This window comes from Labrus bergylta, chromosome 10 (genome assembly GCF_963930695.1).
Source record: "Labrus bergylta chromosome 10, fLabBer1.1, whole genome shotgun sequence".
NCBI lineage: Eukaryota > Metazoa > Chordata > Actinopteri > Labriformes > Labridae > Labrus > Labrus bergylta.
The window spans coordinates 985,087-1,012,547 of NC_089204.1; the positions used below are offsets into that span (position 1 = coordinate 985,087).

Below are 27,461 nucleotides of genomic sequence, written 5' to 3' on the forward strand. Positions count from 1 at the left end.
GTAGAATGACATAGAGAGGAAGTGAATCAGGCTGAGCATGATAAATCAAAACAAAGCAGTACAACAGAGAAATGAGTGTCTCTCTGCTCAGCCCTCCAATACACAACTCCAACACCTGATATACAAATATATACCAATGTTTTGTGAAGGCCTTTTGGCATCTCATAAGGATGCACAAGTTACTTTAGAGGCCGTTCCAGACAGACCGAGAGCAGTTAAGAAAGACGGTGATGCGTTCTGGTTCCTTTTCTTTTTCTGTTAATGTTGGCCTGCGGACTTATGACAGCAGGCTTCATACTACTGCACAGCCAATGACAGCCATTAAATCTGTATGAACAGACACCAAAGCACACTTCTTCTGGATTATGAGTGTTGGAGAGGATAAGTTTTGTTTTGGGTCCAGAAATTATAAAAAAAAAAAAATCATACTTCTTATGCCTATCAAACTAATTAACCTGTATGTCAAATATTAGTTTGTTTTTTAATGATTTTTTCTGTGACAGAATGGTGTAGAGGAAACAAAGGGAGAATTCTGATATTCTGACACCAACTCCCTGGCACTAACAATATTTGCAGCATATGACAACCACCTCAAAAGAAGTGAGATGTGTCAGCTGTCCAATAAGTGGAAGAAAATGGAAATCATAGAAATCTCAGTCTGGCACTCATGGTCAACTATGTGTTTTAAATGAAGGCTATAAAGATAGGATACATTCTGTAATGAGTCAAATACAGGGACAGTATCTACCTGCAGTTATTTCTTTGTGAACTGCAGGTAGATACTGGACTAAAAATATCTGAGGATTTATCTATATTCTCGACCCGGGATATGTTTGTTCACATCCTTTACCATACTCAGGCATGAACACATGACTCATTAACTGGATGAACATTTAGGAAAATAGGATAAGTTGGCCTTTCAATACCCATAACAGATGGTTCAGGAGAGGAACAAAAGGAAAATATAAATACATGACAAATATCAGTAGGAAGTCATCAAGACCCAAGTGCATACCTTCAAAGTGAGAGAAATGCTTTTGCTTCTCTGTTGAAATAGAAAGACAGACAAGTAGGACAGTGAAATGTGACTAATGATGTCAAAGTGAGAAAGCAAGGTTTTAGTGAAGCACTGAGCAAGACAGGGAGAATTATTACTTTGTACTTACTTTATATTCTCAAATGTTCATATATCTTGGAAGGTCATTTTCAAGACATTTAATAAATTGTCCACATATACTAAAGAAACTGTTTTTTCACTTTAGTTGCGTAAGTCAGTTTTTCGGTGGCCAAACGACAGAAACAGCTGATCACAGACAAGACATAGATAAGACCAGAGTACCACGGATCTTGGCTAATAAAATGCCACAGAGACATGCACAACCATGTTCAGGAAATCTTTTGGTAATATTTATTGTGCTGGACCTCCACAGCTCACAAGTGTACTCACCTCTGTTGTGTTGCAGCAGAACGATGGTGGGGTTAACTGAACTGGTGCAGGGATACACAGAGCTGGATGTTGATATGGTTGTCTGGGGAATGTCACTGAAGGATGGACACTGGTTTTCTTTTACACTTTCTGCTGAATTGGACTGAAAATAACAGAAACTTCACTGTAAATTTCATAGAAGACATACAAGTATTCCTATATTAATCTGAAATCAAACACAGACCACAAATAAATGAGATCACATTGTCGTCAAAATTGTAAAAAACAAAAAGAATTGAGCAAAGATCCTGTGTTAAAAGGAAATGGAAGTAAACGTACCTGGCACTGACTGTTGTTTACAGGAGGTAAATCCGCTGTGGTGTGGCTGCCTCCTTCAGCCAATCCTGCTTTAGAGCTGTCTCCATTAATCTGGTGTGTCCAGCCGCCTATAAAGAGTCCACAACTCTCTCAGTAAATATACAGAAAACATTGAGGATGAGTCAAAAAGTACAGTATTCCAATAAACTTGAAATATCAAACCAAAAATCAGCTAAATGCTGACAACATTTATTTCCATTTTATTCTGCAGGGCATGAATGTATCCCTTGGTGGTGTTCATGGTCATAGATACCAATATGCCCAGGAAAAGAAAAAAAAAAGATTCTCCCACAATCTGGGAACTTTGTCATCAGAACAAAGCTCTTACTGAGTCATCAACAGAGGCCATTTGTTCCAATGGCCTTTATATTCAGGCTTTACAACAGTTAATGCATCTCCCTCAAAGACTTTGCCAACCTCCAGTCCAGCACCAATGTACTCTTGGTAACAAACGAGCCCACAGTCAAGGCGCCTTTTTCCAAAGAGCAATGTGGGCAGGCTGTAACAAAAACACTCTTTGATGGGCAAATGAAAATATGAGCTAACACCATTTATTATGACTCGGAGTGTTCCAGGCTATGCAGAATGCATCACACAACATCAGGAGATACTTAGTTAGGGTCATACTCCTTATAGCTGATAATGTACCTGATCCCAAAAGCCAATTCTTATTATCATCAAACAGAACTTTAAGGCATGTAAAGAAAGATGTTGAAATGCTTTTAACATGAACGCAATGTTCACATTCTCTGTCCACATTCTACAGGGAGCTGTTCCTATTGACATGGCCATGCAACTATTACTGTCCTCTAAACTTTTTTGTCATCATGTGGGAACTAGTGATGGAACAGCTGTGGCATTCGTTCTGACTCACTTGTCGTTGTGATGACATTTGGCTCTTTGCTGATGAGGCCCTCATCATCAATGTGAACAAGGGTGGCCCTCAGAGTCACAACTCCTTTCCCTTTACACACTCTGCTGGGGTCCAAATCTAGAAATGTTCAAAATAACAGGCTCATTTCCTCAGTTTCACATACTTAAATGCAATGCAGTTTGATTTGGTTTACCCAAGAAGTTACTACAGCTTCAGATATTTAGATAGATAGATATGAACTTTATTATCTATTTCTACCTGGAATCCTATTTAAAGCAACCTCCTGCTCCCCATGTTCAAAATAGAACTGCAACATCAAAACCAGGCCAATATATTAATATCCCATGATTCTGTAAAACTAATTGCCAGTGGTTGAAGTGGAGCAGCTTATCATTTTGTGACACTGCATTGGTTATAAATGATTTTTACAAGTCACTTTCTAAGTGAATAACAATTATCTCACTGATTTAGGCTTTGAAAAATAATTGTAGAGCACGGATACATCACCTGCAGCAGGAATCAGGTCAGGAGAGCCTTTCATGGTTGCCAAGGGAGTGATCTTGACGGCACAGACTGATTGAGGACCCGATGGTACTTAATTAAATACACACACAATGCTAATACAACAATTTGTCAGGTGGCTGAAATGTTACAGAAATATTAAAACCATTTAAATACAAACTGAAAGCCTGCCCAGCCAATTAATAATAAAAAAAAGTACTATGTACTTTAAGATGCTTGCACATTCTGCACCAACAAAAGCTCTAAATTAATGTGTTTGTGTTTCTTTGTATCTCCTCAGCATCTGATTTTGTGAATATGGTTTACAGGATTATTTGTTCACTTACTGGGAGTTGAGCTTGGTCTTATGCTGCCCTCTTGTGGAGAGCCCTGAAGTAGAAACACAGTATTGTCAAGAAACAGTTATTTTGAAGCTAGTTGAAAAATACACAAGACACATTCAATTTATGTAATTATCTTTTTAGAAATGTTATCCATTTGGTCTGTTATAAATTGATGTTTAAACTGTAAAAAAAAGGAAAGTAAACAATTCCCTGTAAATGTAATTCTTTAAATTAACTTTTTAATGTTCTTTCTTTATGTTTTTGCTTGTTGATGGTTTGTTTCCTGCCCTTATTTTTGCTGTGATAAATATTTGTAAAAAAAAAAAAAAAAAAGTATTTCCACTTAACTTCAAGTCTTGTGCACATCCACAAAGTACGTATAAAAAGTCAAATTGAAGTAAAAAAACTCCAAACATCAATTCTGAAGACTCATTTTTATTTTTAACGTTATTACAGGACTTATTTGGCTGCCAATTCTTCCATTGGATTTGGGAAAAAAATTGACCTGCCTTGAACCAATGATATGAATCAGAAATGTTCCTCTTTAAGGACACGAAGAGAGGGTGTAAGTGAGAACAAATATATGCTAATCTGAGCTGCATGAGAGGACCATGCTGTAGCAACACCAAGGCCACCAGAAAAGTAGTCGTGAAACGCTCCCATTGAGCTGCACAATTGATTTAGACCTCCTTATTTAAAGGGGAAAGGGTAGGGCTAAATAGAGACACACACAGAAAGGCACTTCAACAATTACTCAACCGCACATGTACAAACACTATGCAAATAAAAAGAGCTATTTTTGTAGGCTATGAATAATGGATTCATTCTGTGTTTATGTTGTATTATGTCCACTATGTTTGCACATGGAGGTAAATAAGGCAACCTGCAGAACCGACAAAGGGATTTGTGTTCCAGCTGGAAAGTCTGCAAACAGGCCCAAATAGATGAGGGGAAAATGGGACTTATTCCAACATGTCCCAAGAGGACACAGCTATAACCTTTCAAACATCTCCTGATCTTTGAGCTGAGCTGTCCCTGAGTATCAGATCATGTTTACATATTTTCACAATCTCTTTCATTAAAAAAAATAACATTATGGGACATTTCTTTCTGAGAAATGTTTAAACTCAACATTGCATCTGCTGTATCCTCAGGTGTGAATACACAATAAAAAGAACCTCTCACATATGATAGATAATGGGAAGATGATGGCTTGCAGTGTTAAGTTTGCTGTATAAACAGACGAGAGCATAGATCACCCCAGGCCTTTTTAGGAAGAAATGCCACAGAGCAGAGCCGGGCAAAGAATACCATCCATTCAGCCTGTGAAAAAAAAGAAGAGCATCGTTGGAGCTCTGTGATGGCCAGTAAGGATTTAGTAAGATAAACAGAAAATGAGAAGACACTTCTCATCAGCCCAACTCCAGTAAAACTGCAATTTACTTAAATTAACAATCACTCATTCTAATCTTTAACACTTTCAGAGGTCTCTGCCTGACAAATGGGGAAATATCTGACACAAAAACAATGACCTAGGAAGAAGGGAGATCGGATTGAGCAGTTAATGTATTTTCTAGGCTTCCAACAGACATTTTTATATAATGTAATTTTTTTGTAAATTGATGACTAGTTATCTGATGTCAGATATTAGAACCAGAGCAGAACTAGGATCAAACATACTCCTTCCTTTCTGTTGAGCACAGATGTTATTGGTCTTACTTTGATCTTATTATCTCATCTGTTCTTAACCTTTACACATTTCAAGGGAACAAAACATTAATAAAGTCATTCTTAATGCAAGATGTTAATGCAGGATGTATCATATCTGTCACTTATCATTAACAATTGATCAAGTCACTATAACTTTATTGGACTACATCACAGTTAATGAAAGTTATTTAAGTAAGCAGTAATCCTGAATTGTTAGGGGATCAAATTAGCTGGATTCAAGTTACACAGTTTACTGATTTTCTCTTTCTTTCTGAGAGAAGACCTGCATATTTCTATTGAAAACAAAAAATAATTTGTTCCCTTAATGTGACGCGTCAAGACCTAAAGACCTAATAAATCCTGGTCAAAATATTTTCACCTCTAATCCAAAAAAATGTGATTACCCAAGAGCAGGATATAGTGAAGCCTTTCCAACTTCTAATACCAGGACTCACTCACACATTAATACAACACAATGGCCTTAGCGTAACCCAAAAAAAACATGTCCAAAAATGAGCAACTCTCAAAAGGCTATGATAACCCTGAAGCATCACTGAAGATGTAGTAAGGTGCATTACCAATCTCATGCAGTGCACAGCAAATCCTTAGTCCACGTACACGATGTCCGTCTGAAGACTCCTGAGACTTCTGGCTGAGCTTTGAGGGTCTTGTTTGGGACAGTCCCATTTTTTACCTTGACCCATGCTATGTAGGGGGTCTGTATGCTTTTTGCCAACAGGCACTCCCAGATGGACCTGTCACCATATTCTATCTGGGAATGTGTCACCCACTCAACAACTGTGCAGACAGAGCACCACATCAAATTCTTCCATACCCAAGTGCTCCCTAAGGACCGGCCCATGAGAGAAAGAGGATGACAGGATCCACTTTTTTAAGGTTTATTTTTGGGTGTTTAATGCCTTTATTTAGAACCAGAAAAGTGGATAGAGTCAACATCAGGGAACATGTAGGAAAGAAGCCACAGGTCGGATTCGAACAGGACTACAGTCTCTGTACATGACCTATGCATATTAACCACTTGGCTACCAGAGCCCCCCAACCCTCCATAAGGTCTTTATAAGCCTTTTTCTAACCCTTTTTCAGCATGATGAATAATGTGGCTACTTTTCATGATAATATAAGATATATGTGAGAATTTTATATCATAAAATTAAAAATAAATTTGAACAAAGCCGATAGAATAAATGTCAATCTTCAAAACAGTTCCCCAATATCAAATATTGTTAATAGCAATTATTTTAATAAATGAATCTTTTTTATATGTAACATAAAATACTTATTGTTCTGAAGGCTAATACCAAAATGACCAAAGACTAAAATGTTGTAATTGTAGCCCTGAAAGCTTCTAAAAGATGTCTGCTGTACAGTATGTAGCCCTGTTTATGGTTTATGAAAATCTTATAAATGTTATTTAATGTCATAAAAAGACATGAATCTGAAACAAGCTCCAGACTGTCTGACCCCCAGTGAAGCCTACACAAAGGCAGGCTGGTACCAAGTTGAACTATACTGTATTTCATGCAGGGGGTCTCTATGATTGAGTCTGAGGTCGCCTTAAAGTAAGTTCATACAAAAGAGCTCTCATCATACGCTCAGCTGGAAGGGAGGACAGAAAGGGGCTGTTACGTAACACTGTTTGACTTCTGCTTTGTCAACAAACGGCAGAGGGGAGAGAAGCTATCCAGTACTGCTTGTGGATCCCACAAAATAGCTCCAAACATGGCTCGAAAGGGCTGCTCCAGAGCAGCAGCTTATCCCCCCTGATTGAAAATAGACCCCCACCATCCCTCCAACCGCCTAACTCGCTTCCATAAACAGCTTCCATGCTGGACAGCAGCATGGGATTCTACACATTCCTCTACAGCTATTTGAAGTTCATTTCAAACAACTAAAGCATAAAAGGAAATGTATGTAACTTATAGGCCGCAGTCATCGTTGGTCTTTGAGCAGAGGGTTTAACCAGTGTGTAGTGATTCTGTGGTTTTCCTTTCATATTTAAGGAGTTTTTTTTGGAGGACATCAGGAATAAAAATCCTTATTTGAGACCTTAAACAAATGAAATGTCACATTAGGGAATATAAAATGTGTCCTTTCATGCATGAAGAGGTTGCAGCCTGCAAACATGTCCAAGAGCGACCCTAACAGTTATTGGACGTGACTATCGCCACATCCCTATAGGACAGGGAACACTTGGCTGCATGGCAAATACAAAGGTCCTGGGCAGGACAGCAGTTGGCTGCATCGACAAAACTGCCAGTAAAAGATGCTGGGATAGGAAGCCAGCCTGCTTATAACGTGCCTGCTAGGCTTTTAGAGCCAGTGTTATAAGAATGTCTTTAAGCAGACAGCTTGCCAAGGGTGATACATCTTCACAGCTAGGGCTCCAGGCCTGCACTGATTATTCAAGTAACTTGGCTGGGGTCTATTATAGTGCTTAGAGAGTTTAATTTTTAGGATGCAAAGCGAAAAAAATGTAAATACCAGGTATGGTATTTACATTTTTTTCTGAATGAGGGAAAAATTAAAGGAATCCTCAATCAGATAAAAAAAATGTGTTGTGATAATAGAAAAAAAATTGTATTGACATAAAAAGAAGAGACACGCCTAGTATTTATGAAATGATCTGCCTTGATTTCAAGCTTGGTTTGGCATAAGAGATTTTCCTGGTTGAGACAAAAAGGGCGTGCTGCACAATAGGTGAGCTGATGTGACTAATGAAATCATAGTCTGAGAGAGTGCTGACAGTGTTTCCTTATCTCTGCTGGATGTTTTGACTCCAAAGGGGATTGGAGGTTGTGAGTGTGTTCCCTTATATAACTCTCTGAGTGCATATATGACAGGGCTAGGCCTACTTGATAATTGAGTCATAGGATATGGCAGCTAAACGTGAATATAAACAGCAACGTGATAATCCAGCCATTTTAAGTGCTATGAAGTTATCCCTGTTTGAAATGTGTGTCCAGCCGGACTCCAGCGGGTTCCCATCATCTGTCTATTTCAGGAATGCCTGCCTAGTTTGACCCACCACCCAGCTAACAGAAATACAGGCAGCTCCATCAATTAGAGCCTGGCTTTTGAGGAGTCTTTGTAGAAATAAGATTATTGTTTAATATGTTTCATAATTATATATATATCACTGCCACTTGGTTATTTGGGTTTGGTTTGTGTGATAATTAGAAAAACACACGCTGGCTATTATCAACGTTTCTGCCATTGACCAATGTGATGCTGTTGTTTTCCAAACAAACATACAACACAGGGGAGAGGTGTTGGTTGGGAGACGGTGTGCTGCATAAATCCACTTAAGCATGATTGTCTTTTCACTGCCTTGTTTACATGCAACCAAGAAGGGGTGGGGGTGGGGGTTCTTTGTGCCATGGACCTTGGGAAGCCAAAGCACAACACTTCACCATCCACTTCAGCCAATGGCAGCAGATGGGGAAGGCGGGGGGCTAGGGGGTTGCTTAGCAACTTGTTGTAACATTAACAGAGTGAAAACAGAAACCTGGTGTCTGGCTGAAACATGCTGCCTGATCCAGAGCAGTCTGATATTCAACACAAGGTTCTTTTCTGTAGTTAGTTCAATATGAACCTTACCTATGCTGTTGGCATGCATAGATCCTGAATACAAAAATGTTTATTTTGAATTGCCAAAGACACCTTGGCAAGGAAAGTAAACCTGAATGTCACAACTTGTGTAGTATTTGTACCTTAATGAACACAATGTAACTACCGGTATTTAAAATGATATGAAATAAAGGTTCACTTTTCCAAAGCAACTGGGGATGATCATAGGAAAACAAGAGAGCCGGTCTGGAAACCAACCCACTTGGCAAATCTTTTAAATTCAATTTACAGATTCATGTTTCTGGGGGTTGCTGCTCTCAAATCTAGGGCATCTGTGTAATGTGACTCTGAACAAGTTTCATAAAATATTAAAAACTATGCTGGGTTCATACAAACAGGTGCCTTCCTTACTCAACAGGTTATCATTTGTCAAGCTACAAAAACACAGTGTGCAGAGTGGACACAAGATGTGCCTTCAAGAGGAATTAGAAAAAAAATTCACTAAGTGACAAAACAAACTGTAAATGTAAACTGTAAAAGACTTGAGCTTATATAGCACTTTTCTAGTCTTCTGACTTCTCACCCAATCACACACTGATGGTAGAGATCACTATGTACTATCATCCATCAGAAGTAACTAATCTCATTCATACACTACCACTGAAGCAGAGGGAGCAATTCAGGGTTAAGTGTCTTGCCCAAGGACACATCGGACATGTTGCCCAGCTGGGGACTGAACCCTTGACCTTCCAGTTGAGAGGTAGCAACTCTACCAACTGAGCCACAGCCGCCCCAATGCTTCAACACACACACACACACACACACACACACACACACACACACACACACACACACACACACAGTGCTGTGCCTCTGTCTTGGAACAAGTTGAATGAATTATTTATGTTGGGGTTAATAATTCATCAAGGCTGTTTTAGGTTCTCGTTACTCAGCAGAGACGTATACATCTCCTGGGTTTCGGAGGAATAACTTTTTTTCCTTAATATGGAGTTCATGCTGCACGCTTGCCAGATGAATTCGAATTGTCTGAAAGGACGTCTAAAGTTATAAATACCATGGATCTTTGGAAATTGTTAAGAAAATACTGTTTTGCTTCGTGATACAATAAAATGTAAAACAAATGTAAGTAGGCTATTTGATCATCTACATGTCAACACAGTAAGTCAACACATACTGTTCATTATGTAGCCTCAGGCAGACCGGTTTGTTGAACTAAAACATGAAGTTTAACATTCAGGCCCACTGTGTCAATAATTGCACAACTGTGCATTTACACACAGTTTCTGAGTTTCAGGGTGTTTACAAAGATTCACTGAAATTAGAATCTATATTCCACTATTTTTCTAAAACAAGAGTGTTATTTACAACTGAAAAACTCTTCACAATAACCTACTCCTCTTACATTAAATAACTCAGGTCATTTTCATCTTCAAAGCCTCTGATCAAAAGATACGACAGTCTAACCAGAGCACAATGTGACAGAATAACTTACAGAGATACTACTAACTAAAGTCGTCCTTACTCCATGCCGCATGATAGCCATTCCATGAAGTGCGTGCTTCTGATGTCACAGCTTGATTGTATGCATGTGGAGTAGCCTGTAGTCTCCTCCTATGACTCACAATGACAACCCGCTAATAAACCGCATTACACTACCTGCCAACTTGGAGACACAAGCAATGTCAAAGAATGCATTAGTCTTTATAAAATAATATCGGATAACATTCAGCAGGGTGAAAGTCGCCAGCATTTGATTATCGGACCTGGGAACATTTGCTTTTCTCTCTCGGGTATTCAGCCTCAAAGTGCGGCACCCATGGCGGGACGCATTGCCATTGTATGCAACTGCCTGTACTGCAGTAACTGTCCCAAAGCCACTGCGCCTCTCTGCTGAGGTACCAAAAGGAAATTGGCTGACTCGTAAACATACTTATGTTTGGTAAGAAATGCTGAGTTCACACTTCATGTCTGCACTAAGACGTAGGTTACACTGAGTTGTGCTGGCTTTGCATCATGTCATATATCATGGGCCAGCTGTTGTGGTGCCAATGTCACCAAATGTGGTCATGGAATAAGAATACAAAGGTCCAGTAAATAAGAAAGATACACAGAGACATGTAGCAGTGATCCGGAGCAGAAACATGCTTACCTCACTGAGATGGTAATCCAGTGTTATGCTCGCTGAAGCAGACACACCTCACTGAGCTTCGTGCGCCGTCGGCTCCTCTCCACCAGCGTCTTGTCAGCGCTTCACACTCACCGGCACCAGCTGCGTCAAAACCCCCGCACAACACAAGGAGAAAGCACCGGGGGCTGGGCCATTGACCCTTCACAATAAGAGCTCGGATGTCCCTTTATAGTAAAACTGATAACCTATGAAGGTTCAGAATTCGGACTGAAATAAGGTCCAGTTCAGTTAATAGATTTTAGGCACAAGCAAGCTGCAAGCACTAAGATGATCTCTTTATACCCAAGACCAAACAATACATCAAAAAGTTCTACCAAAAAAGAGTGGCTTGGATGCTTTTTCAATGGGTGATTCTTGCTGACACTGAACAGTTTGTTCCTAACTATTTAGTCAGAAATTGTCTATGTTAAGACAGTCTATGGGCGGTAGTAAGGATCCATGTTTTGGTCCACCTCTCTTCCACTATTGAACAAGTCCTGTCAAAGCTATCTGGCTCATTATCTGCTAAATGCTGCCCCATGTACTCTAGCTGGTCTATAACTTTGTTTGTCCATCTAGGGTCCTGGGCAGTTGGCACACAGGGATTTTTGGATATTTATTTTCTTCAAAACAAACAACAGAAAAAGGACACAACTTAAAATAAACATAAACACATTGTACCTACATAACAAATCAAGTGAAAACTTGGGTGAATATTTTTGTTTGACTTATTCCATACAGCATGACCTGCAATGAGTGCAACCCCCCCCCCCCCCCCCCCCCCACCCCTGTCTGTTTTATGGTTCTGTTGTCAAGGTGAGGAGGGGTCTAGCAATACATTTATCAGCTTCAGTCTGAATAAGTGTTCATCACTGAGTTCTTCATCAGTTAAAGATGAGAAGATGAAGTTAATATAACACTACTCTTTGTTATTTGACTCATTGTAAATATGGTCTAGAAACAAATATTGATTTAAAAAAACAAAACAATTGAAAATACTTTTTCATATCCCAATATATTTTTATTGCAATGGTTGGAAAATGCATTTGTCAGTCGTAGTCTTAACAGCTATATTGAAATTTTGCACACAAAAAAATGCTGAAAATTAACGTTGACAAAAAAGGATTGCGGAAAATATGAATTTACTATGAAAGTTCTGACAAGAACTTAGCTTAGCTTTAGCTAACTACACACTCTCACCCTTTACATAATGGTTTAAAACTTCAGAATATATATATTTTTTATTATTTTGATGAAGTGAAATATCATTTGATTCTACATGCTTTATGCAAAAAAAAAAAAAAAAAATTAAATACATTTTCACACTTTGGAGAAGATGTGAGTGGAGTCCACCCATCAAGGGCCGAACAGAAAACATCTAGCGCCATCAAGTGGCCAAACATGATAATGCACAAGACAATACCATAGTCAATCATCAACACCAAACTTTGTCCTCAAAGAAGTATAATGCTGATATCATCTCAAGTATAATAAATAACTAACAACTAATAACAATGTCAAGGTATAGTAAGTTGAATAACTTCTGCTTTCCCACTTGTGGCACATACACCTTCAGACATAAACAATGATATGCTGTATTGGGACTCTGATTATTGTTTGGACATGGATCCATTAGGATTTTAAAAAATGTCTGCCTGTCTCTTCATGTGAATAAACCTTATTAAATGTCAAAGAACACAGTCTTTTCAAGTCTATTACTCTTCTTCATTAAAAAATAAGCAGTACAGTAGACCTGTCAATCAACGCAGGCGGCGAGGTAAAGGAGGTGCTGAGTTTGTGTGTCTTTGAGTGGGTCTTTGAGGAAGTGCTCGAGTTGGACAGGATATGTAGCGATCGGTCTTCTCCGGAATCCTGCATAAAAAAGCAAAAAGCATGAGGTAATCTGCTCTGTCGCACCGAACCTTTCCTGGATAAACTGCGGTACTGTCTGAATGTTATAGCTATTGTCAAACCAGCCATTACAAAAAAAACAACAACAAACAATAGCACCACATATCTAGACTGAAAAACCTGTGTTAATATAGTAAACCAAAGATACAATAATTTTCCATTCATTTTTCCGTCTACCTTTGTAATATTCAAAAATCTTTGAATGCTTTTAATGCCTTGTCAGGAAGATTATTTGACCCAGTTGAAAAAAAGAATCTGCTGCCTGCACAGAGGAATCCATATCACAAGAGGAAGAGCAAACATACAAGCAGAACTTCTCTGCTTGGTGAGGGACTTCAGGTGTCATATACAGGCAACGTCTAGCTTTCTATCTCAGGTAGCCCGTTAGTCTGAGGGCCTGGCAAGTAGAGAGTTTGGAGGTGGGTTGTCTAGGTCATTTAGCATCAACACTGGTTCATGTGACTGCCTTCTCCCTTCAGTGTTAAGTTCCACTTAACGAGGGATATCCACTTCCTGGGATGCGCTGTGAGATCTTCTCTTTGACATCATGCACCTTTGTCCATTTTTTCAGGGTACAAGTCATTCATGCAGTGCCCATAAGCCTCTAGGAACCATTAGGCTGCAAACATGCAGTCTAGGTAAATTCTATAGAGACATGTTTTTGTAAAGACGTGGGCTCGTTACAGAACGTTCTTTTCCCTCTGTATTCCCAGGTCACACAACACTTAGTGTGTAAGAGACAGATCATATCTGGAGTTGAGCACTGCCTCAGCTGGTCATCCAGTAGTCATAAAACTGTTTAACATTTTTTTTTTTTTTTAATTTACAAAAAAACCCCAATAATAATAAAAAAAAGATATACTCTTTTGAAATGTTTAATATGAGCTTAGATTTCAAACTGTTTCCTGTATGTTCTCTCTCGTCACTCTGTATATGTGTACATAGATGTGCACATAATGAACATCAACCCCTTCATCACTTTCTCACTTTGTCTTCCGTCAGGGACAGCTGGCAGAACATTATTGTATCTCTAATGGCTGCCAGCAGATTCATTATCGGCCTCTCTGTTTTTTTTAGCCGTAACAGGTCCACCCTTAAGCTAAGCTGTAAATATTGTTCATACTGTAACTATCTTATATCCATCAATGCTGCTCTATAATATACTAGTCTTATCTGTATCCTCTGCACCAGCTTGCCATATTACCTTACTACCATATTGCACTTTATGCCTATTCATGTTTGTACTGCACCTTGTTGCTCTTTTGCACTTTTTTTGGTTAGAACGCCAAAAACATTTTGTTGTCTCTGTACTTGTACTCTGCACAATGACAATAAAGTTGAATCTAATCTAATCTAATCCACCCTTAAGATTTACTACATTTACATAGAACTACATTTCTAGAGAAATCTATGTACTGTTTGCTCTTTGATTAGTGTTGTACTTACTCTCTGATGTATGTCGCTTTGGATAAAAGCGTCTGCTAAGTGAATTGGGTGGGTGTTGGGTGTGAATGAAATATGTTTGTTGTTAATATTCTCAGTTTCTGTGTGTGTCAATTTGTGTGTGTATTGCTCCTTGTGTGTTCTGTGGAAGAGTTAAGTGCTAGTATTATGTGTCATGGCCCTTTCACTCTGTGGCTCCCTCCTGATTGATGTTCATTCCTTTCACCTGCTCAAACCTGCGCACTAGCTCTCCCTCTCCTCATCAACTCAGCAGTATATATAACCCCGGCTCTCCATCCACTCATTGCCAGATCGTTGTGTCAACTACTGCGGTAGACTACGGCTCAGGCTAATTAAGATTTTGAACGATTTTTGAAAATAATCTTTTGTGCTTATTTTATTTTTGAGTCTCACCCTGTTTTTTCCTTTGCTTCAGGATCACCATTCACCCACCTGCCTTCCTGCTCAGCCATCTGCCTCAAACTGCTCTCTGGACTCAGGACCACTCAGCCACGCTCACACCCCTACTCTGGTCTGGTCAGCCTTCATCCCCTTCACTCTGCTAACCTCCAGAATCTTTAACCCATCTTCATCTCCATTTGCCACAATAAACCTCATTACCAATCGACCCCTCTGTTTATGTGTCCTGCATCTGGGTCCTAAATTCACTGGTCGTAACAATTATCGGTATCCTTTTAATATTTTGGCTGTGGCTGATAACTGGTAAAAAATAGAAGTTTGTTATAGAATATTTTAGGGAAAAATATAAATAAATCTGCCTCCTGAGAAAACTGTCCATGTTTACAGATGTACAGAAGGCCTTCACTAATGTATTTAAAGTTAAGAATAATGGTGTTTCCTGATGTTACCATACAAAAACCTTTATTGAGGAAAAACACACATTGGTATTATTTCTTTGTATTGTACAATACAACTGTTTTGTATCACTAAATTAAATAAGGTTGTATTCTTGTGCATATTGACACCAGATAAGGAGGAATAATTGATCTTTGAACTTGTTCAAACTGACCTCTCTGGGACTCTTGGAGGAATCCTGGGTGCAGAAATGAGCGCTGCAGCATCACATGGCCGTGGAGGTCGTGGTGGAGGAGGAAGATTTTCTATTGTGTCCTTCAAAAGATCAAATAGATATTGTAATAACACCTAATCCACTTTGAAAATAAGAATTGTCATGTAAGCTCTCTATGATCTTGATCTAACAACATTAAATAATAACTTAATGTAGACTGGCCAAACTCTTTTGAGTATATAAGAATGTTGGTTTACAAAAAAGTCCAAATATATTTAACTTAGCTTCAGAAAAGTGTGCTGACTTTTTCAGTATTCTTTTTCAATATATATTTTATTGACCTTTATTGAGAATTGATTAGGTTCATTCATCATTGGAGAACTTTGTAGTTAGCTTCTTCTTATATTCTAAAGGTATGAGTATGTTAAGATTGAAATCTGCAGAAACAAAACATCTCTTTTCTTATCAAGCACTGATGTGTTTCTCATTTCTGATAAAGTATTGCGATGTGTGCTTCAAAGACTTTACAAAAAAGTTATTGTCGATTGTGTCTCACTACGAAATTACGAACTCTGAATTAGATCTGCACTTGTAGGTTTTTTTTTCATAATATATGAAGCTATTGACTACATAATTAAAACTTTACTCAAAAACTTTTGTATTTTTTGGAACCTAAGACACAAATAGTCTTTTTGTCTCTTTGTTTTTACTTCAGGCTCACCTCAAAGTCAGGCTCGGTCCCACTGCTGTTGCTAAATGTGCTGTGAGTGCTCAGTCTGTTACTCTCAGTACCTGGTGTTCAAAAAAAGATCAATGTGAAAAGTCAAGACATGATACAGGTTTCTTTGTGGTTGGTACTTGTGGGGAAGATTGGTTTTAGATGACTGTTCAGCATGTATGCAAGGAGAGCTAGAAGCCATCAGAGCTATATTGAAAAAAGTTCAAAGATATAGCAGATAAACTTAATGTAAAACCACGAGGCTGTGCAAATTCAATTCACATAAAAATATGAAATCATTTAAAAGTGCAGTGTTTAAACTATTCTTACCATACACATTTGTTTTTTTTCTTTGTAAAAAAGATTAAAACAAATAATTTGGGCTCTTAAAATGATACTGTCTTTGTTGTAAAAATGTTCAGGAGGGAATTTTCATCTAACATGTTTAATTTCTCTATCCATCCATGTATTATCAATACTGTTGATCCTGTTCTCTGTTAGAAGGGGCTGGAGCTGATCCAAGCTGTCATTGGGGTACACGCTGGACTGGTTGTCAGTCAGTCCCAGGGCAGACATACAAAGACAAAAAAAAACATGCACAGTCACATCCACACCTACAGAAAATGTAGAGTCACAATTAACCCGACGAGCATTTGGACAGAGGGAGGAAGCCAGAGTGCATTGTGGGAACCCGTGAATGCATGGGGAGAACATGCCAACTCCACAAACAAATGCAAATACAAATACAAACATATTTGTCTGCCAGCCAATGAATAAGCCCTAATTTATTACATTACATTTCAATTCACATCCAGGCTTATTTGAGATGTCTCTGGATATCTGTTGTGTAATTTTGCACAAGGTTAAGATTAAGGTAATTCTCAGACTCAATGTCTGAAAAAAGCAGGTCGACGGTCTTTATTTAGAAAGCTTCTTAGAGAACTGTTTATTTGTTGTTTTTGCAGCCATTTGATCTAATTGACTCCACAGAAGGGGTGTTAAAAATTGAAATACATTATAAAAAGAGTGAATTGTCATAGCCTGACTTGTTTGCAAGTAAAAGCATCTGTAAAGATTTGTTGTGTGTTTTTAAAATTGCAGCTTTGGATATGAAGATTGTTTAAAGTTTTCTTTAGCTGTGCAACATCCAAACAGGTTACTAAATGTTTTTTTCACAGTACCAGTATGGTGAGAAACAGAAGGGGGAAAAGACTGATGATGAACGATTGCAAGAAATTAAAAGACATGTTCTGAGCCTACATTAAACCTGAATCTGCTTACTGGGATTCAATACATTGCGTTTCTTTTCAGACAGAATAATGAAGGAAGCTTTGGTTCAGTAAGCATTGTTTGAATGTAAAACAAAGGGCTGAACTAATAAGGTAATGTCTATATTTCCTTTAGGTTTAGATGATAAGGGCTATTTTCATTTCCTCCAGGCAATGGAAGGCTTTAGGTTCTTCAGCCACGAAGGTGTAAAAAAACTAAATGAAGTAATTTATCAGTTTGTGTATAGCAAGCAGAAATGGATCAATTTCACCTTTGTTACACATCCTTTTTCAAAAACCCTTTTTTTTACATCCTGTAAAAAACTGTTTTCAGTCTGTAATGCCACAGCTTTGAGGAATGACTAAGGCTCCAATGTACTTTGGTCCTTGTTGTTTAGTAACAGTTTAATCACTGAGACACAGGGTTGAAAAACAAACACAAAAGCATTTGGACTCACTGGATGTGCTGGACGTGCTGCCAGTCTTCCAGCTGCCTCTCTGTATAGTATGTGCTGCTGGAGGTGGAGGAGGAGCCTCCGCCCTGGGTGCAGGCTCGTACACAGAACACTCCAATGTCACACTGGAGCCCCAGTATAAATTCCTTTGAAGCGGAGCACTAATCTCATAATCTAAAGAGGGGGTGCAGTGGGGGGAGGTTTAAACAATGGTATGTGATTTTACACTGTGTGCTGTCAGAAATTTCAAATGTATGACTGTAAGACATGTTAAGGTGAGTAAATCGTGGAGATATAAATATTAAAGGTCCATTTTCACCAAGATCCTTTCCAGTCTTCTCTCTTTCTTTGTGTCGTCTGGTTATACTGTCTCGTAATCGCTTCAGATTTTCCTGAGGAAAAGTAACATATGATACAGGACAAATCAATTCCTTGATCACTTTCCAGAAACTGACAGACCATATACAGTGTGGATAGTTGATGTACCTGCTGATAGCGAATAGAGTTGGCCCTCCGCTCATGATCCAACTGCCAGGCCTTGAACTCTTGCACAGCTTCATCCACACTAATTTCCCCCACTTTCACCCTCTCCTGCAGAGATATGAGCTGTCTCTGTCCGGGTGTTTTCATTCCAGCATAAGGATCATAAGAAGGGGAGGGTTGGTCTGCAACAGGCTGGCCTGCATTAGAGGAAAAGTCATCAGTAAACAATAAGAGAGGACTTAACCAATCATCTGGAATTGTTTGCACTTTGCTACTAAAGCTGCTGGAAAAGAAGCCTTGTGACTTGTAAAAAGAAGAAGAAAAATTGATTTTTAATAGAAAGACTAAGGGGAGGCAGAATCAAGCTCATAGGTAAAGAGTGACTGCTCTGGGGGGGGGGGGGGGGGGGGGAGTTTAAATAAATAGGTAAGAACAAGTGTGTAAAGGCATATTTTGATAGAATTGTATTAATAAAATCTATTAAAAATGTTAATTAATTTATGACTGCACTGTATAACTCTTTTCATGTTGGTCCTGGGGGAGTTCAGCTTTTATTAGAAACAAGGAGGGCCCAAGGAAAAAAGGTTGGGAACTTCTGTACTCACACTAATATCAAAAGGGGCAAAGAAACTGGAGAATGCCTCATAAGTAATTAAATAAAAACACTGCATGGTGACATTAGCCTACTAAAACAGTTAACACCAAAAACAAACACAATGAGAGGTTTTTCATAAATTCTAAAAAATATTTAAAAAAATAAAGTTTTATTCTTTTGGTAGGTTGAACTTTTCAAAATAAAATATAAACATTTTTAAATGGCCTTACAACCCACACATTTAAAAGAGGACATAACAAACACAAAAAGAAAGAGTTGTAATTTTCAGTCATTGTTACTGCTTACCTTCAGGAAATCCAGTTTCCATAGTTTCTCTCTGAGATGTACCTTTATCTGAAAATACTGTGTAAATATTGAGTTCATTATTTGGCAGGAGTACTTTAATGAAATCTCATGTACCAAAACATTTTGGAGAAATACAATAAACTGCTTAATACCTCTAGAAATGTATGCCATAGGCTTCTGAGGCTCAGACTCAGTCTCAGGTCTGGGGATGGGTGCAGGTGGACGGTTCTGGATTACAGGATTATAGGTGCTGTTTGTGTCCACAGTGTCATAGATATCCTCTGGTAAGAGGTTGTATGGATCCTCCTCTTCTTCAATTTGATCCAAGTCATATTGACTTTCTTTTTCATCTTCACTTTTAAATTGTTCAATGTTTTCCTGGCTCTGTGAATGTGGTTTTGCTGAAGGGCACAAAGTAACCACTTTTCACACACAACAAACAAGATGCTTTAATTGTTATGGGCTTAAAATATGTGGTTTCAAAGTATACCTTGGAAGAACTTCCTAAGCAAAGCTTCTTCAGGGTTCTCATCAATTGCAGACATCCCCTCATCTGAAAACAAACCAGGACAGCATCATCAGCAACAGTTTAACAAAACATATTTAAATATTAAGGACTAACACCATTTTCTTTTACATACATAGGTCCTCTGCACATTCAGGGTCTATCCCCAGCATCGACTCATATATGTCCTCTGAGCAACCTGAGTACTTCATCATGATATCTTGAGAGTTAGCTGACATCAACTCGTACACCTCTGCACTCTCCTCAGTGTTGATTGTGTCTTCAAAATGTGACTTTAGCATGTCTGCTGTCTCCTAAAATGTGTGAAAACAAGATGAGGTAGGTGAAGACACATAGAAGACACTGAGCGTCAGTGTAGAATCCACAACACATTGTTTAAGTTATTCAAGGAGGAAACATCCACTGCTTGACTTACAACAAATTCATCCATAAACTGCCTGAGATCAGTGTAGCCACTTTTCTCTGCCATTGTGTTGGGGTAGTCTCCATACTTGTTCATGACACTGTAAGCCTGCAGAGCCCCAGGACACTGAAGTAGAATTGTGGTCAGTTTCTTTAAGCCATACTTCGCAGCAAAGTGAAGCAGCGTTGGATACTCCTCATTACGCTGATCTGCAGAACAAAAAACAATCACTTTCAACTAATTGTATGAATATTTGTTGATCCTTAAAAGAAAAAAAAGAAACAAATACACTTTCAAAATGACTTTATAATTTAAGACATTTAGTACTTCACTCACATGCTGCCATATTGTCTTCTTCTATCTGTTTGATTCCAAACAGCTGAAGACTGTTTGCAGGCATCTTGGATTTCAACGAGTCAGTTAGCATGTTGTCCAGTGATTCTGTTGCATTTGACGTAAAGTTGAAAGCCTGAAAGTATGAAAGGAATTATAAAAACTTGTAATGCACACACAAAGTCCAGTGTTAAAAAAGGAAGCCAACGCGGATATGCAAAAACATTGCAGTTCCTTGAGTGTCCACTTGAGGCTGGTTGTAAAAGCCCTGGAAGTCACATACACACCCATTCTAAAATGCTAATTTTGAAGCTATAAAAAAATGTGAACAATCTGGTTTTAAACACGAATTTGGTCTGAATTATTTAAAAGTAAAGTTCTTTAAAAGTAAGAAGTAAACCTTAAAATAAATCCTAAAAGAAATGGGTAGCCAGTGAAAGGTCATTAAAACAGGAATAATATGATTTCTCTTTTTAGTTTTAGTTAAAAGTCTTGCAGCTGAATTTTGCACAATTTGGAGACGACTGATTCATTTTTGGTCTAAACCTGTTAAAAGACCATTACAATCATTTTATCGTGCAGAGATAAAGCATGAATGATTGTTTGAGTGTTGTTAAAAGATAGCATTGATCTTATCCTAGCAATGTTCCTGAGGTGGTAATAGCATGACTGGATAACTTAGTTTGTACATTTCTCAAATGTTAGACTGCTATCAAAGCTCACACCCAGGTTTCTGACATATTGCTTCGCACTAAATGATAGAGGACAAAGGAAAGAGAAGATATCTTGGTGCAACTTATCAGGACTAATTGTTAAAATCTCAGTTTTTTAAAGAAAATTACTGAGGCCTGCTCGTGGTACCTACGGTCTCTAAATGTACTGAGGTAGAGCCTTCAGTTATCAGGCCTGCTCGTGGTACCTACGGTCTCTAAATGTACTATGGGAGGTAGAGCCTTCAGTTATCAGGCCTGCTCGTGGTACCAACGGTCTCTAAATGTACTGTGGGAGGTAGAGCCTTCAGTTATCAGGCCTGCTAGTGGTACCTACAGTCTCTAAATGTACTATGGGAGGTAGAGCCTTCAGTTATCAGGCCTGCTCATGGTACAGTCTCTAAATGTACTATGGGAGGTAGAGCCTTCAGTTATGAGGCCTGCTCGTGGTACCTACAGTTTCTAAATGTACTATGGGAGGTAAAGCCTTCAGTTATCAGGCTTGCTCATGGTACCTACGGTCTCTAAATGTACTATGGGAGGTAGAGCCTTCAGTTATCAGGCCTGCTAGTGGTACCTACAGTCTCTAAATGTACTATGGGAGGTAGAGCCTTCAGTTATCAGGCCTGCTCGTGGTACCTACAGTCTCTAAATGTACTATGGGAGGTAGAGCCTTCAGTTATCAGGCCTGCTCGTGGTACAGTCTCTAAATGTACTATGGGAGGTAGAGCCTTCAGTTATCAGGCTTGCTCATGGTACCTACGGTCTCTAAATGTACTATGGGAGGTAGAGCCTTCAGTTATCAGGCCTGCTAGTGGTACCTACAGTCTCTAAATGTACTATGGGAGGTAGAGCCTTCAGTTATCAGGCCTGCTCGTGGTACAGTCTCTAAATGTACTATGGGAGGTAGAGCCTTCAGTTATCAGGCTCCTCTCCTCTGGAATCATCTTCCAGGAGGCAGACACAGTCTTTATTTTTAAGAATAGACTTAAAACTTTCCTTTTTGATAAATCTTATAGTTAAGGCTGGTGCTGGTGTAGACCAGCTCCTAGTTATGCTGCTATAGGCTTAGACTACTGGGGGAACGGGCACCTTGAGCTCCCCTCTCTCTCTGTCTCTCATTCACATCACATTACTGCATGTTGCTATCTGTAAATATTATTAACCACATCTTTTCCCACCGCAGTTTCGGTAGATGGCTGTTCGTCATGAGCCTGGATTTCTGCCTCATAAAAGGGCGTTTTTTCTTGCCACTATATTTTTTAACTAAATGTTGGTAACTAGGTCTTTGTAATATAGCAGTGAGTAAGGTATTTTACCTGCTTTTTGTAAAGTATCTTGAGATAACACTTGTTATGAAAGGTGCTATACAAATAAAGATGATTAATGACCCAGAACTTCTGGTTTACTAAAAGTAAGTTTGAGACAGCATTTCCAAAATGGTGACCCCCATGGATGGGTCTCAAAACAATACTTTAGAAAACAATAAGTGACTTCACTGAGAGTATGTCTATGTTTTACAGTCCATGGTGTGCCCAGCCACTCAAATGGTAACTGAGCCACAGTGTTCCTTTCATCTGAACGCAAATTGGAGCCATTGGACTTAGTTTCCCAGGATCAGTCAGATCAATATTTTTCTCTGTGTAAAACCCCCTCATGGACATGGTCTTCACATACTGTTGGTTAATATGTCACACGGGCATGACATCATCTGGTCAGTGAAACCTAGCTCTTTAAGTGATAACAAAGCATTGAACCACTTTTTTTATGTTCTAAAAACAATATGACAGGATGTTTGGGGCCCAGACTCTGGGTACAGACTCGGCTGAGTTGAGTCTATTTTCTGCCCCGTTATTGTCTAACATAAATGCGCCATAAATTTTTTTGCAAACAACAGCACTTGAATGTTTATCTTCTCAAAGTTAGTTTATTGAATTAACTAATTAACTTATTATAATAGTGATGAATCGATTATTGTAATTATTTCTAAGAGCAAATTTCATAATTGCCCCACTGTGTTATGTGTTGAATGGAGTGACGTATTCAGACATGGAACTCAAGCTGTACTGATTTCATTTGACACACTCCATACTCCACAATGGCCTTATAAACATACACAATGTCGGCAAGATCTCCTGTAATTGACAGCTATGCCGTGTACCATTGCTGCAAACATACCTAAGCCCCACCACATCTCCAGCATCAACCTGCAGGCTCTGGGGGTTTAAGATATAATGTCATATCTCCTCAAATTTAAAAAATGTAAAATAAATCTGCTCGGAGTGGTGAGGTCAAATGATGCTTTGCTGCTGCAGTAAACATTTTAACCATTTCAAACATGAGTTGTCTGACTGAAATTTAATACAAATAGCTAAACAGATCACAAAATGATTTCAATATATGGCAATGTCTTACCTGGCACATGAAGTTAACTGGATCTGTAGCATTTTCAAGCAGCCGACTGACTTCTCCTATAGTGGTATAATATGTAACAGGCTTTAAGCTGAAGCAGGATTGGTTAGTGTACATGGTGAGTGATACAACTCCAGCAGGCATATCTGCAAAGAAAAAGATTTAAATTCAAGATTTCAAAATCACGTCATCAACACTAATCAGTTTAAGGTGACAGGATTTCTCTGAGATACTTGCCAGGTGCTAAGACACTTATAGTATATTCATTCTCCACAGTGCCTGGGACTCTTTTTGCAGAATGGTTTTCAGAGGAAAACTCCACCTCTGGAGCCAACTCTACTTTATGTGTGAAAATGACAAAAAGTTTCTCCTGTTCCTTAATAGAAGAGGGGGAAAAAGAGTTAATCTGACTTCTTAGAAATGATCCAAAACTAGAACATTAGTTCATATTTAGTTCATTTGAACTCATTTGCACCCATAAATGGCTGTAACAAAATAAATGCTTATTATATCTGCAGTTAAAAATCTCTCATAAATTAACTTAATAAATGAGTTAATTGGCTGAATAAAGTACTCTTATACAAATCATATCACTTCGGACAAGCTTAATATATCTGATATTATTAGTATGCAATTCCTTTAGACTTACTCCACACAGAACTTTGTTTGGTTGAACAGTGAGACAGGTGAGGTGGGGGGGTGTTCTCATTTCCATGTTTGTTGAGTTCCCCATGGTCACAAGTTCTCCATCCTTTAGGACAGGTTCTTTTTGCTCGTCTGACACAACTTCCTCTCTTTCAACTGTGATAGGATTTTCAGTTGACAAGGCTTTTGTTATGGCTAGCTCTGCTACACCTGCAGCTTTGCTCTCATGCTTAGCCTCAGCTTTTCTGTCTTTGAATAAAAAGAGAAATGATTATCAGAAATTATTGACATCTTAAAGGTTTGCCAATTTGACCTTTAATAACAGCAAGGACTAGAGACCCTGGTTTAGAAACAATTACCCAACCCCCGCTAAGCTCTGAAGATAGTTTTAGTTTTACATGCTGTAGCCACCACACTACCACAATGGAGGTGTGTGAAATTGTATTTGTATTGTACAAACCTTTTCATAACCCATAGACTTCTCTTTGAGTAGTTCTCGCAGTGACTATATCTTTGGCTGAACCAACTGTCTATTTTTAGAAAATTGTCAGTTTAGTGCATTGATTACAGTAATTTCTTCCTTTTAAAAGGACAAGTGCTGACAAGTTATTTCCTAGTAATTTCTTGTCAAATCTTGACTACCACATAAATTGCAATAACTGTTTAATATGCCTTTTGTAATTTTGGTAAACTTTCATTGTTTCATTTAATGTTGGCCTAAAATCCACTATCTGTTTTCAATTTAAAAAGCTTCAGAATATTAATACAGATTACAACATTGAGATGTCTTCGAAGGCACAATAGGAGTAATAATAAAGTTTGGTGTACTGTCATTGAAGGCATCCAATATTGTGGAGACATAGACTGAAGGCTCGTCCTCAGCAGAAATCTTTCTCCAGTTGGGCCAGTCTACAAAGCTTTCTGGCAGTATTTCATCCTCTGACACACCGCACAGCAGTGCCACCACTCGGTGTGGAGGATGAAGCAGTCTCTGAAGTGCTCCCTGTAGCTCGGGGTCACAGAGCATGTCCAGGATTGTTCCCGTGAGGAGTAACACAATACACTTGCAGCTTTGAAAATACTGAAATTGATATCCATGGAGTTGATCAGCTGGGCCGACTGCATATAGCAAAATAGACCTTTTGCGGAATTTTCTGGAGGATTTTAAGATCTGCTGCAAATATGTTGCCCATTCCTGTGCATCCGCTGTGTGCAGAATTAACAGCTCATATTCTGAAATTGATTCAGAATTAGCTGAAAAACACAAAAATTGCAAACTGATCAGTATTAAAAGTACTTGGCAATAGTCTTAAAATAACCTGAGCAACATAAAAAAAAGTAACATTCTCTGTTACCCTCTGTTGGTCTGGCCTTATAATGAAGTGAGTCACAATGCTGAATCAGCTCAAACATATAAATAATGTGACACAGGTCATATTATGTGTTGGTTTGGATGTTGTAGCAGGAAGTGTACAGTATGTCAAGGAAATGCTCCACAACATACCAGCTGTCTGGCATTGAAATGTCAAGGTGACTGTGGTTCCAGAATGAATGTTCCATTTGTTCTACATTTCGTTGCAGAGCCAGTGAGAAGTTGTCCAAACATTGCACTGTGCAAACACTGGTCAGAGCAATCGAGTTTGACTCATTAATGTGTTTAATCAGGTCCAGTTCAACTTTGCACACGCTGACTGGAGAAGAAATTCCAAACATCTATCTCCCCTTCATCATAACTTACACTGACGCCTGGGATGGGAGAATGGCCATACGTTTGTTAATAGACCAATTTAGACGTGTGGGAAATTTTTAAAACGAGACTTATGAACTAACCTTCCAGGAAGGCTGAGGCGCTTCCTCTTTTTTAATAAGCTCATAAGATACTGATAAATGAAAGTTCATTTAAACATAATCTTTGAAAAAGGTAAAGCATTCTAAAGGAGTACTTAACATTATGTAATAAATAATATTGTAAACTGTAAAGTGCTTAAGTAGATATGCATATTTTTTGAATCTCTTACCAACAGGAACTGACTTAGAAGACGGTTCTAAAAGACATTTACCTGATTCAGTTCTTGAGACAGGTTCCTCCATGTTTGTGAAGCCTTAAAGCTGTTCAAAATCAATCCACAAGGAGCATCCCAGATATGTCCTATTTGTTGTTTCTTGAAGTTTTTCTGCTCTTCAACTCGTGCACCATTAGCTTTCACCAGCTTCAGCTCTTCTCTCAGGTTTATTAATAGCAACCCTGAGTTTCCTGATTTTGGTGACTCTGCCCCACTTCCTGAAACAGTTGAAGAAGTGAGAGAATGCATCACAATGGTGTCATGTTGTGCAGCATGTCTTGATAACACTTGCCCTTTGTCATATCTTTATCAGGCATTTGCCGATTATTTTGAGTAAAAAGTGTTATTCAAATGTAGGTGTGTTTACATTTATGTCCCAAACATTTCTACTTACATTCAAATAAATGACCTTATTGAAGAAACAAGATGAAACACTTTAGCTATCTGTTTCTCAAAAACATGTGACACACATAACCACAGCCACGGATGTGCGTACACACACACACACACACACACACACACACACACACACACACACACAACATCAATATACCTGTTGTATAACTTACCAGCTTCTTCTGTTTTTTACTTCCTGTGTTGTGTTCTGAGTTTCGGACTGAGTTAGAGCGATACTCTGAAAATCTATCCTCGTTAACAAAACATAAAGGCCTAAAGGTAACATTTCTGCAGGTGTGCCTCAGCAGATAGAGGGGGACAATCCAGTGATTTGGCATATCTATTTCTGTTCTACTTCTATTCAGGTGCCTCCAGTCAGCATACAGCATAGAAGTGACAAGAAAAGAAATCCCATTTTCTTCTGATGGCTGTGCTTGTGTGGCGCGTGTGAATGGATGTATCAATGTGTGAAGGGGTTTAATATCAGGTCACAGTAGTAGTACAACAAGCATCGGTAGTTATTAGTTAGATGATTCAAAGATATATTATAGCAAACTATTTGATTATTAATTAACAATTCAAATGACTTTAAAAGCAACTATGTCAAATATATGCTTGTTTCAGATTTCCCAGTTGTATGGATTTGAAGCTTCTCATCATGATAGTCTGATGAGTCTTTGCTCTGGTCAGATGGAAGAAGCTATCAGAACAGGTCATGTAGGGCTCTGGGAAAGGGTGATAAGCAATCTTCACAC

General features: G+C 38.6%; 2 protein-coding genes across 13 annotated transcripts in view; both read right to left on the reverse strand.

Moving 5' to 3' along the window:
- The window catches only part of LOC109993221 (sorbin and SH3 domain-containing protein 1), a 38,661-nt gene extending 27,535 nt beyond the window's left edge, over positions 1–11,126 (reverse strand). For 7 of the 12 annotated variants that reach the window (XM_065959268.1, XM_065959269.1, XM_065959277.1 and 4 more), the window contains exons 1-7: positions 5,812–5,835; positions 3,527–3,569; positions 3,186–3,272; positions 2,679–2,795; positions 1,766–1,872; positions 1,448–1,589; positions 1,016–1,045 (exon numbers count right to left, since the gene is read on the reverse strand). In XM_065959268.1, the coding sequence (XP_065815340.1) occupies positions 1,016–1,045; positions 1,448–1,589; positions 1,766–1,872; positions 2,679–2,795; positions 3,186–3,272; positions 3,527–3,569; positions 5,812–5,820 (535 nt within the window). In that variant the 5' untranslated portion in view covers positions 5,821–5,835. Of the gene's footprint in view, positions 1–1,015; positions 1,046–1,447; positions 1,590–1,765; positions 1,873–2,678; positions 2,796–3,185; positions 3,273–3,526; positions 3,570–5,811; positions 5,836–10,991 lie in introns of those variants that run through there. The other 5 variants (XM_065959271.1, XM_065959270.1, XM_065959265.1 and 2 more) reach the window with 5 other exon arrangements.
- Positions 11,127–12,005: 879 nt separating this feature from the next.
- Positions 12,006–26,491, reverse strand: pik3ap1 (phosphoinositide-3-kinase adaptor protein 1). Its single transcript, XM_020646138.3, has 17 exons — positions 26,308–26,491; positions 25,076–25,501; positions 24,252–24,496; positions 23,840–23,978; positions 23,606–23,748; positions 20,484–20,616; positions 20,160–20,356; positions 19,860–20,037; positions 19,709–19,771; positions 19,371–19,619; positions 19,219–19,275; positions 18,321–18,514; positions 18,154–18,226; positions 17,838–18,008; positions 16,115–16,185; positions 15,394–15,494; positions 12,006–12,881 (listed from the first exon to the last, which is right to left on the reverse strand). The coding sequence occupies exons 1-17, from the start codon at positions 26,336–26,338 to the stop codon at positions 12,770–12,772; spliced, it is 2,583 nt and encodes an 860-aa protein (XP_020501794.1). The 5' UTR covers positions 26,339–26,491; the 3' UTR covers positions 12,006–12,769.
- Positions 26,492–27,461: the final 970 nt, after the last annotated feature.

What these genes read in the sequence shown, in the direction of transcription:
- pik3ap1 (XM_020646138.3), bottom strand. Translation starts at nt 26,338, where the DNA reads ATGGAGGAACCTGTCTCAAGAACTGAATCAG. An exon ending in TGTCTCAAGAACTGAATCAG is followed by an intron (nt 25,502 to 26,307) that starts GTAAATGTCTTT and finishes TGTGTTTTTCAG; the next exon opens with CTAATTCTGAATCAATTTCA. An exon ending in GGAAACTGGATTTCCTGAAG is followed by an intron (nt 18,515 to 19,218) that starts GTAAGCAGTAAC and finishes CCTCTAATGCAG; the next exon opens with GCCAGCCTGTTGCAGACCAA.